A 13302-nucleotide genomic window follows, 5' to 3' on the forward strand; every position below is an offset into this window, starting at 1 on the left:
TTTGTATTACTTAAAATGCTTGAATACTTTATTGTCATGAGTCAGTTAAATTTGATTTCTTCAAATTTTAGCTATTTTAACGACTAAAATGTCACAAACAATGCTTTGGTTATTCTTGAATTTCAGTTATATAGATTTTATAATATGCCTTTGGTGTATAAATAGGCTTAATATCTGAAAAAAGTTGAGGATATTGTGAAAGAAGTACGCGCAGAGTCATGCTGTACAATGATTTATTCTTCGAACAGAACAAATACAAATGTATTCAAATTCCGGTTTTAATTGGAGAAACGCGTTCATCCGGCCACAAAGTTATATCATTTGTAACTTCCCCCTCCTTGCCAATGATTCTGTCCATTACTCCATTGAACAAACCAAATATACCTCCTTCAATATATATAGATAAACCGTAAATAAAACAGATAGCTAATATAGAGGATCAAATGTTTTCAAATACAAGAAGTACAGAAATACTAATAAAAGGAGAATTAAAGAGTCAAACCAAACTGTTCTCAGATAAAATGCTCTACAGTTCTTGATGTTCATTAAAAATAGAAAGAGTCAAGTTACTATTAAATTATGTTTTAATCATAATATCTTTTTTACTATTTTCGTTGACGTGCTTGGAACAAATCACGCGGAAGCCAGACTGGTTTGATTACTTCTCAAATAGTTTTAAAACAATAAATTTATCGGTCACTCTTACGGTTAAACGCATAATTTTCTATATTTAATACAAATATAAGATTTCGAAAGATTTGGCTACAAAGAGTTCTAATTTTCTGTCTTTATTTCCAAGACTGATGCAAGCTTTTTATGCAATCATATTTGTTCTGAAAATCGCCATTGAAGTAGGTCGCAAACACATTATGTTGGTTTTGTCGTGACGCGGCTCAAATGACTGATAGAGACAATGCTTTAGACTTACCTGTATGTATAAAAAGTATTCTCTTTCTTTTAAATCTTGATGGATTGGTTTCCAGCTCTCCGATCATTCCCATTGCGCCTTTCCCTGTGTAACAAGGGTCAAGTATTATCCCTGTGGTCGAGCTAACTCGCGATATGAATCCTAGAAATATGAAAATATATTAATATATCTACATAAGCTTTGGATACCAGACTTCCTAATAACCTATGCACATCATTCTTTACTTAATAATATAAATTAAACTTAGTATTAAATGCTTTTATAAACGTTTGATAATGCTATAAGTATTATTGATAGGATTTTACAAGGTCATTGTTTACACATATTTTCTTTTAAATACAAGAGGAAAGACGTTCATTGTGTACATAGATTTTCCTATTAAATAGAAGAGGCTTTTAAAATTTTAATATTGAAATACGAACAGTTTCATATTAATAGAACTTATAATGGCGCTGATTGACGCAGGACCATTAAGATTAATAATGGTAGGTGTAAAGTGTCAGTTCAGGTTGTATTTCCTTTAACTGGAGACGCTAAAATTGTCTATCAAACTACCAGTATACGACAACATTTTATTTGGTGCTCTATTAAATATTCATTATTTAACTTTTTACATTTGAATTAATTTGTGTTTGTTAACACTGACACTGCTAAAACCTGAAAGTTGTACAAAGTTTAACAATCCGTGCATATACTTCGGTACGGTACGGTAGTCTAATGAGGGCTCAACATACCTTTCATGCACTGAATGCAGCTTTCGCTGTCGAGTACGGATCTCGGACATGCCACCAGACAAGCTCTAAATGTATAAACTTTGAAGCACAAAGTGGTGATGATTTACCTCCTTGCATTTTAATGGTATGATACTACATCATCGAGCACCTTTAAAGTGCTCCCGATCGGACTGTTTTGGGTTTTTTTTTTGTTTGTATTTTTGGTAAACATTCCGTTGACTTTGAAGGTATAATATGTTTTTATTCTAAGAAATTGTTAGAATATTAAAACATAATGTAGCGCACAAAAGAAGGGTTTTAGTACTTGACATAATTTTAAATATCGTATATCCTAACATTGAATTTACACGGAGTTTTGCCAAAAATATGAATGAATTTTTAGCCAAAAGTGGGTCACTGGACGGCAGTCAATGAGAACCCGAAACAATATGAAAAGGAGGTAGCACTGAAAAGGGCTGTTATGCCAGCAAAGGGCTTGGATCAACCACTCTCTGTCCTGGGAGCTCACACACCCTAGCACACTTTCCTTGTCGTCAAAAGTCACTCGGCTTTAGTCAATACGACGGCAGTTAATTTTATGCCGACTTAAACGTTACCTCGCGAGATGTAGGAAACATGCGAACTTGCTGTCTTACACGTTACAGTGGTTTTTCAATCATCTGCCGATGCCCTTGTCTTAAGTAGGCAAAACATGTAAAAAATGTGCAACTGAACAAGGAATCGAAATATTTCTGTATGTAAAAGGTAAAACATAAATTATTTTTAGAATGCCTCTATTTTGATGTATCGTTGCGAAATACACCGGCCACTTATGTTTACCAAAGAGGTTAGGATATCCACACATTCTTTAATATTAATTAATGGTTTAGTTTTTAAAGCCTCACTATTACTAATTTGTTTTAATGTAACATATTTCTTATTTCGTTTGTTCTTTATGTTTTACGTGTAGATTCGATGTGGATCTGTTTAGTTTGTTACTCATTATTATTGTTTTCCCATTTATAATACAATTTATGATTATAATAAAAAGTTTATTCTGTTGGAAACTTACTAAGAACGTCATCACTGGCTACGCCGTATCCTTTGCCAATATAACCTTCTATAACATCAAGAATGTCTTCAGATTTAACAGAACTCAAACCTAACTGATGTAATTAATCATCCATATATTTACACAGTTCTTCTTTACGGAGTAAAATCGTCACAGCATGGACTCTTCAGCAAAAATAAACAACTCTTGAACACAATGTTGCCACTTCGGATGATTGATAAAAAGAATGAATGAATCATGAAGTAAATTTGTCACAGGATGTATAAAGTTTACTGTTAATGAATGAAACCTGCAAAAAACGCCAAAGTGAGAACACTTTTGATAATACATAACATTGGAATAAAAACTGAATAGTATGGACTCTTTATTAATATGCTTCAACGTATGTAAATAACAAGCAAAAATATTATTAAGTTGATATTAAACTGATATATTGTTTGAATTTATTAGACTGTAAGACTCCAAATTCGGGTCTGTCCGTACGTGTTATTTACGAGAATTATTTTAGAATATAAAACCAATGTTTTGTAAATCCATACAAGCTTACTAATGCTATTGATAATGCTATTTCATGTGTCTTCATAATAGTATAGTTCTAATAACAATATGCAGGATGTTTGAATGAATGAAAATGCATTCCATTTTCCTGAGTTAAGACCCTGTCAAAGAGTTCGCCACTGCTACACCCAAAGAGGTGCCGCCGGTCCCGACTGTTAATACTATATCGTCAAATCGTTCATGTAGACCCTGTTAAAGAAACCGGCAGTGTATCAATCAAGAAGGCTTGTGATCATTATTATATTTTGGAATTCTCTCTAACAGTATATTCGTTAAGTGAAATTTCGGTCCTTATTAGATACAGATAAATGCTTATAATATAAGCATACCGACAGATTCTGGAAAATTATTAGGAACAAATACATGTAAGGTATAGTTGAGTCGCGAAAGATGTCTACGATACATGCTTTAAGGCATAATGTTTCGGAGACAACTGTCACATTTCAAATTAGCCATTGTGTTGATTAAGCCGCTGTCTGGGATTGAATTCACTACTGTAGGAGGCCAATGGTGTATATTTATCTAGTTAAGTTGAGTTACAGGTAATCCGTGAACATAATGCACATCCTATCCAAGGTAAAACCATCTGAATTAGTCCTCCTACTTAGATCAATAGAGACATCATCGGATTTGTTGTTCAAGTGCAGTCATCGGGCGAAGCAAAATTTCTTCCTGCCAAATGATAATTGTCATATTCTCTCACCGCCTATTCAGAATTAACATGGGATTAGTAGTCATTTACTTATGGATAATTTGGTATTTACTGGTTAGTTTTCCAGGAAAATTGGTGACATGGTGCGACTGACGAGGTGTGTGAAATAGGCGTTAAAACAGACAGACAGACAAACAAACAAACAAACTTTACACAATAAATAATTTTAGTGGCTTAGTACAGACAAATTTTCATGTAAATTTGCTGTGATTAATACTTCAAAGGAATCACTCTTTCTATATACAACCAAAATAGTGTATCGTGTTAGCGGTGCATAAAATGATGACTTTATATTGTATAGATAAGATACCTGTTGAAGAAGTTCCTCAAATAACGTGATAAATGCATAAACCGCTTTACCGGTCGCCCCTCCAGAAGGTATACAGTAGCACTTTTCTTTGTATGCATCGCTGGAATGAAAATTTGATAACTATAAAAACATATATGTTCTTTAACAACAATTAAAATCAGAATAGGTATATGTTCTAAGATTATTGAATAGCATCCTGGGTAATAGTTGTCAAAATAACGAAAATTCACCTTATAAAGTGCTGCATCCTCCCGATTCTTCGTTTAAGGGACGTGTAACTTTCCAGTGGTGTGACATAAATTTGACTTCCTGCCATTCTGTATAACAATATATTACCCATAGCCACGAGATCTTCTTTCTGTATAACACAACAGCTGAAACATACTGACTGAATCTCCTGATATTCTTTTTGATTATTATTAATGCCACCATTCAAGTAAAAAAGCTTACATTATAGACTTAATAGGCATGACATGAAGACGTGTATAGTTTAACGCTAACATTTAGTGCGTCTAAGCTCTAGGTTTGTATAACGCAAATGAGGTCACGTCAAAATATACGCACGGCCATGCAATACCATTTTTACGGAGTCGCAAAAGCTGCACAGGTATGCTTTTGTTTTATTAAACACTACATCACAAACAATATTAAAAAGGAACAAAACTATATTAAATGTAAGCGTTTTTATGTGACTGGCCCCGTCGCCAAATCGACTACATTGTAAATCAACAAATAACGTCATTACTTTTTACACGTAATAAAATCATCGTATATCTAAATACGCTCGGGGTAATAATATCGGCTATCTTGCATCGTAGGATGATAATAAGGTTCAATTGGTTGATTTACTTAAAACTTATTTGCAAAAAAAACTTTGTTAAAATGAAAAACATTTTAACTACAAAATTAATTTCCTCTGACATGATTTCATCACAAGCTAAACAAAATTAAAGGCATTATAAGCAAACTTGTAAGATTAGGGAGAAAGCCGGTCCGATTCCTGACCAATTTCTAGTAAAAGGACGATTAAAATTTGTACTAATGACTTCCTACTAATAAATTGGACGGTTCTGTCTTCAGTATTAAGTGACTGTGACGTAATGAAAATAATTTATGTCTTCGGCTAAATAGTTCAATAAAGCAAATGTTGTTCTTATTTCTGTTACAACAGGCTGTGAACCCGACAGAAATGAAATATTATTCGTGAAGGAAAGAATGAAATTTAGATATATATAGATGTGCATACTTTCTCAACTCGGTCAATTACAATGTGAGGTTTTAAACCCAGTGACCGGCAGATAAGGGAAACTGCTCGACAATGTCCGGACTGAGGTCCGCCCCCTGTGACAACATGTGTTGCTCCTTCTTCAAGAGCTTCGGCAAAAAGGATCTGTAGCGCTCGAACCTGAAAACCCCAACATAAAACAAGTTGGAACTTAAATTCATATACACAATAACATATATCAATCAGATCCCAGCGCACAAAAAAACATAAATCTCTATGGCTACAAGTTTTAACTATAAAAATGGTTAATTAAAGATAATTACTAGTATGTCATAAATGTAATAAACATGTTACACATAGGGCAACTTCGGCCAAATATGTTTGGTAGAAGGTATCACTAAAATTTATAGCAGATTGAGCTGATCGTATATGTTGATGGACAATGCTCAATCAAATCTATTACAATTTACTTCTTCCTAACTCCACCAAACCCGAAACGGCCATCATTAGTAAAACTGTCAGCATAGCCAGTGTTCAATTTTACGAACAAATCTAGACAGCTATTATATACTTGCATATCCGACTTCTACAGGGTTCGAGAATAACTAGATTTCATCATGCTAATGGACAATAAGCTTATAATGTCATGCACTTAAAAGCTATATTTTCATTACTTTCCAGTCGCATGCACATATCCATGCAGAGAAGGGATGGACGTTAGGGGGTTCATAGCCCCCCCCCCCCCCCCGCGGGTATGCGCAGCCTTTCTGACGTTTAAATATTAAAAATCACGCAAAACTAGTAAAATCAACAAATTGATTATTCGTTACCCCTCTAGAAAACTAATAAATTGTCAACCCTCGTTGGAATATGCATTATCCCTTGTCGGAAAAGTATTCCATTTGTGATATATATACAGTCGTCATCATATTTAGTAGATCCTTTTAATGAATATATTTTAAACATTTGTTTAATCAAATTGTATTCTAGCTTTACCTTATTTCCAGACAGTTCGGCCCCAGTAAGGTCATCTCTTTTTATAAATAATTGAACATCATCTGGTAAACCAGGAATATTCCATTTATGTACTGGGGTGTTCAAATTTGAAAGCTGCAAATATTAACAATACAGACAAGCTACAGTATGTTGAAACTATTCAAGTTCTGAATATAAGTTACTATGTATATCAGTCGCCAAAAAATGGTTTCATTTTTACAACTCATGATATACGACGATGACATAAAAAGATGATAATATAAACGATGCTTTATATGAAAAAAAGGATTCTGGTAAGATCTTATTTTTTTCAAAGGTAAAGGAAAATAACTAAATATTTAATGTTGCTTTCCCAAACAATCTTCATTCGGTTGTAGAAATTAGTATACAAATATACAAAGTTCAATAAATCGCTTCTAAAATAATGAATGGTGTGAAATCATAGAGCTTCAACTGAAAAGGTCATATGTGGTTTTCATGTTTTCAGTAGTTACTCACTTTGACAAAACATGTAGGGATGTTTTGTAGATGTTGTGCCCATACTGGCACATTATATGGAACTAAGTTGTGAAATTCGCCGTCCATCTGTAAACAAAAGCGTAGATATTTAATAGTGCTATGTAATACAAAATCTTGGCAGGATCTCAATAATTTTGTCATAATTTACAGTTTCAATTGTTTGATTACTTCTAGTGATTTCAAGTACATGTACGACAAAGGAAGGTTATTATTGCTCGTCATACATTTAACCCTATATAGGCATCATTAGAAATATGCGTTCATCACTGTCGTTGTCAGTAGTAATTTAAACTATGGTTATCAAAGATGATGTTACAGTCATTGTTATCTTTATAAATGCATTCAACATTACATCATACTATAAGCAATGACTCCATGATTATCACCACGAAAGCATAATATTAGCATTTACTTTAAATGAGCCGCACCATGACAAAACCAACATAATGCGTTTGCGACCAACATGGATCCAGACCAGCCTGTGCATCCGGGCAGTCTGATCAGGATCCATGCTGTACGTTATCAGTTTCTCTACTTCTTATAGGGTTTGTAAGCGAACAACATGGAACCTGCTCAGACTGCGCGGATGCGCAGGCTGGTCTGGATCCATGATGGTCGCAATTGCACTATGTTGGTTTTGTCATAGCGCGGCTCAAATCATCTTCAATGTCCAAATAATTCGAATCTTTTCACAAAAAGCTTCGATAGATTAACTTCTCCGATCATTAAACAAAAGAGCTGCCTGCATGAGAAAAATTAGTTAACTGCTAAATTCATTTAAAAAAGGAAATGTTTTTTCTTGGAAGATGTTTGTCATTTTATCTGTGAAAGAACTTTCAATAAAAGACTAATGGCTGCAATTTGATAGATTTTATTTTGCTTTTTGATGGAATATGTTAACGGACGGAGGCGTAATTAAGATGAGATATATTGTCAACTGCATAAAATAGCAACGAGCTTGGTATCCAGTAATATAACAAGCGAGTAGCTAGTATCCTTATTTAAAGGAGCAGTAGTCCAGTGGTAGGACGCGCGCTTAGGGATCGAGAGGTCCCGGGTTCGAACCCCACCAGGGGCACTGCTAATTTCCTTGAGCAAGAAATTTACCTGCGATTGCTTCACTTCACCCAGGTGTAAATGGGTACCTGCGAGGGTGGTATAATTCCGTTGCGCCAAGTGTCGGCTGCACTAAGCGGAGTTAAAAGACTCCCCAGGGAGATTGATAGATAGATACCAGTAGCCCGATGACCAGGGGTAATAGCTGTAAAGTCGGTGAACGTGCGTAAGCATGAAACTTAAACTATAAAATGCAATTACTTACTTTTTTACTATCCTAGAAATAAATATACGACAGTTATCCTTAACATTAGTAAATATCCGGGTACGATATCAGCAATACCCACGATAGTTTTTTCTATTTTTCTATATTGTATTACAAATCCGATTAATATTCCAAATAAACAAACTTCACGTTCCTGACTAGCAGATTGCTTTACCAGAGATGCCAACAAGTCTGTCAAATCTTTGAAAATTACATGCAATTATGTTCAAACGCATTTGAACCTTAATTTAAGTTGACATAATGATAACTTTCGGACCTTTAATTAAATAGATACTGAGAAAGATAACATACTTTCAAGTGTAAGAATGTCAAACTGATGACTGTGTGTCACCTTCTTACTGATATGCGAAATGAAATCGCATTTCTGTGCACGTACAAATATATATACGTATGTAAAGTTAAACGAGGTCTGTCTTGGAAGTTCGAAATTTTATTCGTTAGCAACAACGAACGATAGAAAACGTAAAACTATACATACTGGCGTATATAGTTTCTGTTACCGGTCAACTTCTTTTTAAATGTTTGTATTTATAGGTACGATTTTATTAATCAAGTCATAAGGTAATAAGTGATTCCTGGTACACGAAACCCCGTTAGGGCAACCCTTTCAAATCAAACAAATAACTGTATCAAACTACATTAAATGTCTTGAAAATTATTGATCAAAGTTCTTCAAACAATACTAGTCTTTCAAATCTTAATTCACAAAATAGTCTTTTTTTTCAAAAATATACACGAAAAACATATATATGAAAACATCAAAACACTGACAGAAAATATTATCGAAAGTATCACAAAATGTTCATTCGCCGGCCGTCACCAGCCTTTAAATGGGGAATATCGGAAAATGAAAAATATTATATTTGGCTCCGACGAATTAATTACTTGAGAAAAACCAAATGCGGCGTGCCCAACCGTACTATGTTTTGTCTCGTTTTTAATACTAAGTCAACGTTCAAAGTGGGTAACATAAGTGTCGACGTTGTCCACTACAAATTGTAAAAATGGATCATCTGATTCCTGGCAATGAATTTTGTTAGATAAAGCGGCAGCACCATTAGCTTCGTACTTTTGGACTTTAGAATAGGAACAGCAATGGCCGAGGCTATTGAGATGATCAATTAGAAATCTGGAGCCGAAATGATGATGCAGTTGTACTCCAAGACCAAGCTGTAGCGGGGCAATCACACTTCTAGCTCGATATGTCTGAACAATGCTCTGACCTAAAGCGGTAACCTTTAAATTATTTTGCTGGCCAAAATTACTTTCATAAACAATTGGAGACTGGTAAAAAAGAAACATTATTCTCTGCTGAAAAAAAACATCATTAAGACTTGGGTAGTAATCTCTGGCTGTGTTCATTGAATTTATATCGGCTTTAAGCAATTTTCCAGCAGTTTCTAAATTTCTTATTATTTTTTCTTCATCACTCTGTCCTTGTAAATCTCCATAAAATGAATGGATTATCGCAAATGCGTTAGACCTCAAGGAAACAATGTCATTTTGCCATCAATACTACTTATTATCACTACTCATTACCAAAGTGTTCAATGATTTTTCTTCTGCGTGTGTTTTGTACTATATTGCCTCCACATACATTAGTCATGTCAGACACTAAGTCATTTACTGTGAGAGTTTCATTTGTTGCAACTTCAAGATATAACATTACCTTTTCAAAAGCATCTTTCTGTTCTTTTTGTTCTGGTCGACCTGGACTTCTTAATGCAGCTTTGTCACAATTTACCGTCTGGTATGACTTCGGAATGCTCTTTCCTGTCCTAAAGTTAATATTACACTGCTGGTGGTATATAGCATCAGCTGCAGGTAAGTCAAACATGAGGGCCATAATGGCCCTGAGTCGCTCACCAGAAACAACTGCTTTTCAGTGTTTTTTTATGTCAATATATTCTCATATTAAATTTGAGCATAGAATATGTTTAAACAATAATTTGAAGAAATTCCATGACCTTGGGTGGGTATTAAAGCAATAGCTTAAACAGGGCTAATCAAATTGTTATGAGCAAACTTGATAAAAGACTACCTAAGAATGCCACAAAGTTTCGTGATCATCTATCAATTATTTCAGTAGGAAATGATATTCGAAGGTTGTTTCTATTTATAGCTTTAGCGGCCCCTAAAAGGGGCCAATCAAATTAATATGAACAAACTTAATAAAAGACTACCCAATAATTCTACAGACAAAGTTTGGTGATCATCCATCAATTAGTTCTGTAGCAATAGACGTTTAAATGTATATCTATTTTTAATTTTAGCGGCCCCTAAAAGGGGCCAATCAAAATAATATGAGCAAACTTGATAAAAAAAACTATCCAGAATGCTACAGACAAAGTTTAGTGATCATCCATCATTTAGTTCTCTAGAAATAGACATTTACGGTATTTCTATTTTTAGCTATAGAGACCCTAAAAGGGGCTTATCAATATTTAATATGAGCAAACTTGATAAAACACTACCCAAGAATGCTACAGACGAAGTTTGGTGATCTTCCATCAATTAGATCTATAGAAATAGACATTTAAAGGTATTTCTATTTTTAGCTTTTGCTTTTGCGGCCCCTAAAAGGGGGTAATCAATATTTAATATGAGCAAACTTGATAAAACACTACCCGAGAATGCTACAGACAAAGTTTGGTGATCATCCATCAATTAGTTCTGTAGGAGATGTTTAAAGGTTTTTTCTATTTTTAGCCTTAGAGACCCCTAAAAGGGGCCAATCAAAATTAATATTAGCAAACTTGATAAAACACTACCCAAGAATGCTACAGACAAGGTATGTGATCTTCCATCAATTAGTTCTGTAGAAATAGACGTTTAAAGGTTTCTCTATTTTTAGTTTTAGCGGCCCCTAAAGGGGCCAATCAAATTCATGTGAGCAAACTTAATAAAAGACTACCCAAGAATGCTAAAACCAAAAGTTGGTGATCAACCATCCATTAGTTCTGAAGAAGAAGATATTTAAAGCGTTTTCTATTTTTAGCCCTAGAGACCCCTAAAACGGGCCAATCAAATTAATTTGAGCAAACTTGATAAAGGACTACCCAAGAATGCTACAGACAAAGTTTAGTGATCATCCATCCATTAATTCTGTAGAAGAAGATGTTTATAGCTTTTTCTATTTTTAGCTCTGCTGACCCCTAAGGCCAATTGGAATGACATGAGCCAATTCAAGTGTGACTGTCACAAGGATGCTACAGACCAAATTTGAAGTAAATCTGCTAAGTAGTTTCAGAGAAGAAGACGATTGTTGACGCATGACGACGGACGACGGACGCCGGAGCATCCCCCTTTGATACTAATAACTCACCCTGAGCCTTCGGCTCTGGTGAGCTAAAAACATGAGAGAGTCAATGTTTAATATCATGCGCCTACTGATCAGCCCTATATGTACATTTTATAATAACAGTGCTTTGAAATTCTAAACGTTTTACAGGATATGCATCAAAAGATCTTTTTTATTTAATTTACCACATTTAGCAAATGAACCACAAAATAAACATTTTGATTTTACCTTTTACCCCATAAGCATATTGTGAAAAATGGCCGTTTTCATTGAAAAAGCCTCCTGTTACAAGTTCCAACTGCTATAAAACTATGAAAAAATGCTTCAATACTGATGAAACTTGGCAAATATTTTGACTTAACCATAACCTCTGTAACAACATGCTCAATCGTAAATTTCCTGTTACCATGGCAACGGGGGGACGTCTCAAAATTGCGAAAAATCACTTCTTTGCATTGTTTTTTTGTTGTATTTTTTCCATCAAAACTGATTTTTAAAGTGCTGCAACTTCTAAATGCAATGAGATAGAGTAAAAGGCTTGTAAGCGTTGGTTACACGTCACCTTAAGATCGACCTGAGGCCATTTTAGCCTGTCACATGTCCAAAATTTTCTTGGCGATGAGGGGACTTCCGCCCTTCAACCCCCCCCCCCCCCAACAGAAGGGGGCACATCCCCCTTCTGGCAACCCTCTGATGTATCATTATGATGGGGGCCGCGCCGAAAAAGTGGTCACTTTTTTAACAACATTTCTCAAACGAAAAACAGTGTTGGGGCCTTAATATGGCATTTTCTCACTGTTTGAGGCCTCAAAAGGGGGAGGACGGTGGCAAAAGCCGTCAAAACACGCTTATATCAAGGAAAAGGTTCAAATCAAAGTTTGGAGCAACAGAACGCAAATGTTTGTCATTTCTATCAACATATTTATCTTCTGAATGTTTGTCAGATAATGTTCTTGTAAAGCTTTTGCGACACAAAACATGAACATAGTCTCCTGGATTTATTATGAGTTTTACTGTGTGATTTTCACAAGCGGCTCTAATCCCTTGGCATCCTTTTTCTACAGCTCGGACGGAAGATTTGCTGTCATCAATTGGCTCTTGGCAAATTTGGCAAAGTTTACACAGGAACTGTCTCCATCTGGAACAAAATAGCATTGCATCTTTATGGAGATAAAGGTTCAATAGATTACAAAAAAACTAATTGATGTGTTAAGACCTTTAGACGTGCAATCAATGTGATTCTATTATATAAATTTCAAAGAAACTTATTTATCATCAAATTTTTTATTTATTTATTTATTAATTTTTTATACATACATGGATATAATCAATTGTATTTATTTGATTTAACTTATGCTTTTTTAAATTCTTACCTTTTTCTTGCAGTTTGTAAGGTACGCGAAGAATATGTTTTCAGTTTCCCAACAGTCTCTAGAAAAACAAACTTGAAACTAAACTGGAAACAACTCAAAATGATAGTTATGAAATAATAAGATACAGAAACAAAATTTAATGTATTACATAATAAATGATAACACTGCCAAAGGATTACAACTGAATCTTAAAGTCTACGTTGGCGATGACTGCACAGAATTACAACAATCCATAGACAGACAATGTACTAAA

The 13302-nt window shown here is 34.5% G+C and overlaps 2 protein-coding genes across 2 annotated transcripts; both read right to left on the reverse strand.

The window, feature by feature from the left end:
- Nucleotides 1-203: 203 nt before the first annotated feature.
- LOC132752516 (uncharacterized) lies at nt 204-3296 on the reverse strand. Its single transcript, XM_060742849.1, has 4 exons — nt 3261-3296; nt 2714-2807; nt 929-1069; nt 204-387 (listed from the first exon to the last, which is right to left on the reverse strand). Exons 1-4 carry the CDS (start codon nt 3294-3296, stop codon nt 266-268), a joined length of 393 nt encoding a protein of 130 aa, XP_060598832.1. The 3' UTR covers nt 204-265.
- A 62-nt stretch (nt 3297-3358) lies between these two features.
- LOC132752517 (uncharacterized) lies at nt 3359-10506 on the reverse strand. The gene is made up of 7 exons (XM_060742850.1): nt 10045-10506; nt 7013-7099; nt 6515-6628; nt 5540-5698; nt 4524-4651; nt 4294-4393; nt 3359-3460 (listed from the first exon to the last, which is right to left on the reverse strand). The coding sequence occupies exons 1-7, from the start codon at nt 10219-10221 to the stop codon at nt 3365-3367; spliced, it is 861 nt and encodes a 286-aa protein (XP_060598833.1). The 5' UTR covers nt 10222-10506; the 3' UTR covers nt 3359-3364.
- Between the last annotated feature and the right edge of the window lie 2796 nt (nt 10507-13302).

This window comes from Ruditapes philippinarum, unplaced genomic scaffold (assembly GCF_026571515.1).
Source record: "Ruditapes philippinarum isolate M1 unplaced genomic scaffold, ASM2657151v2 ctg13864_1_1_1_1, whole genome shotgun sequence".
Lineage (NCBI taxonomy): Eukaryota > Metazoa > Mollusca > Bivalvia > Venerida > Veneridae > Ruditapes > Ruditapes philippinarum.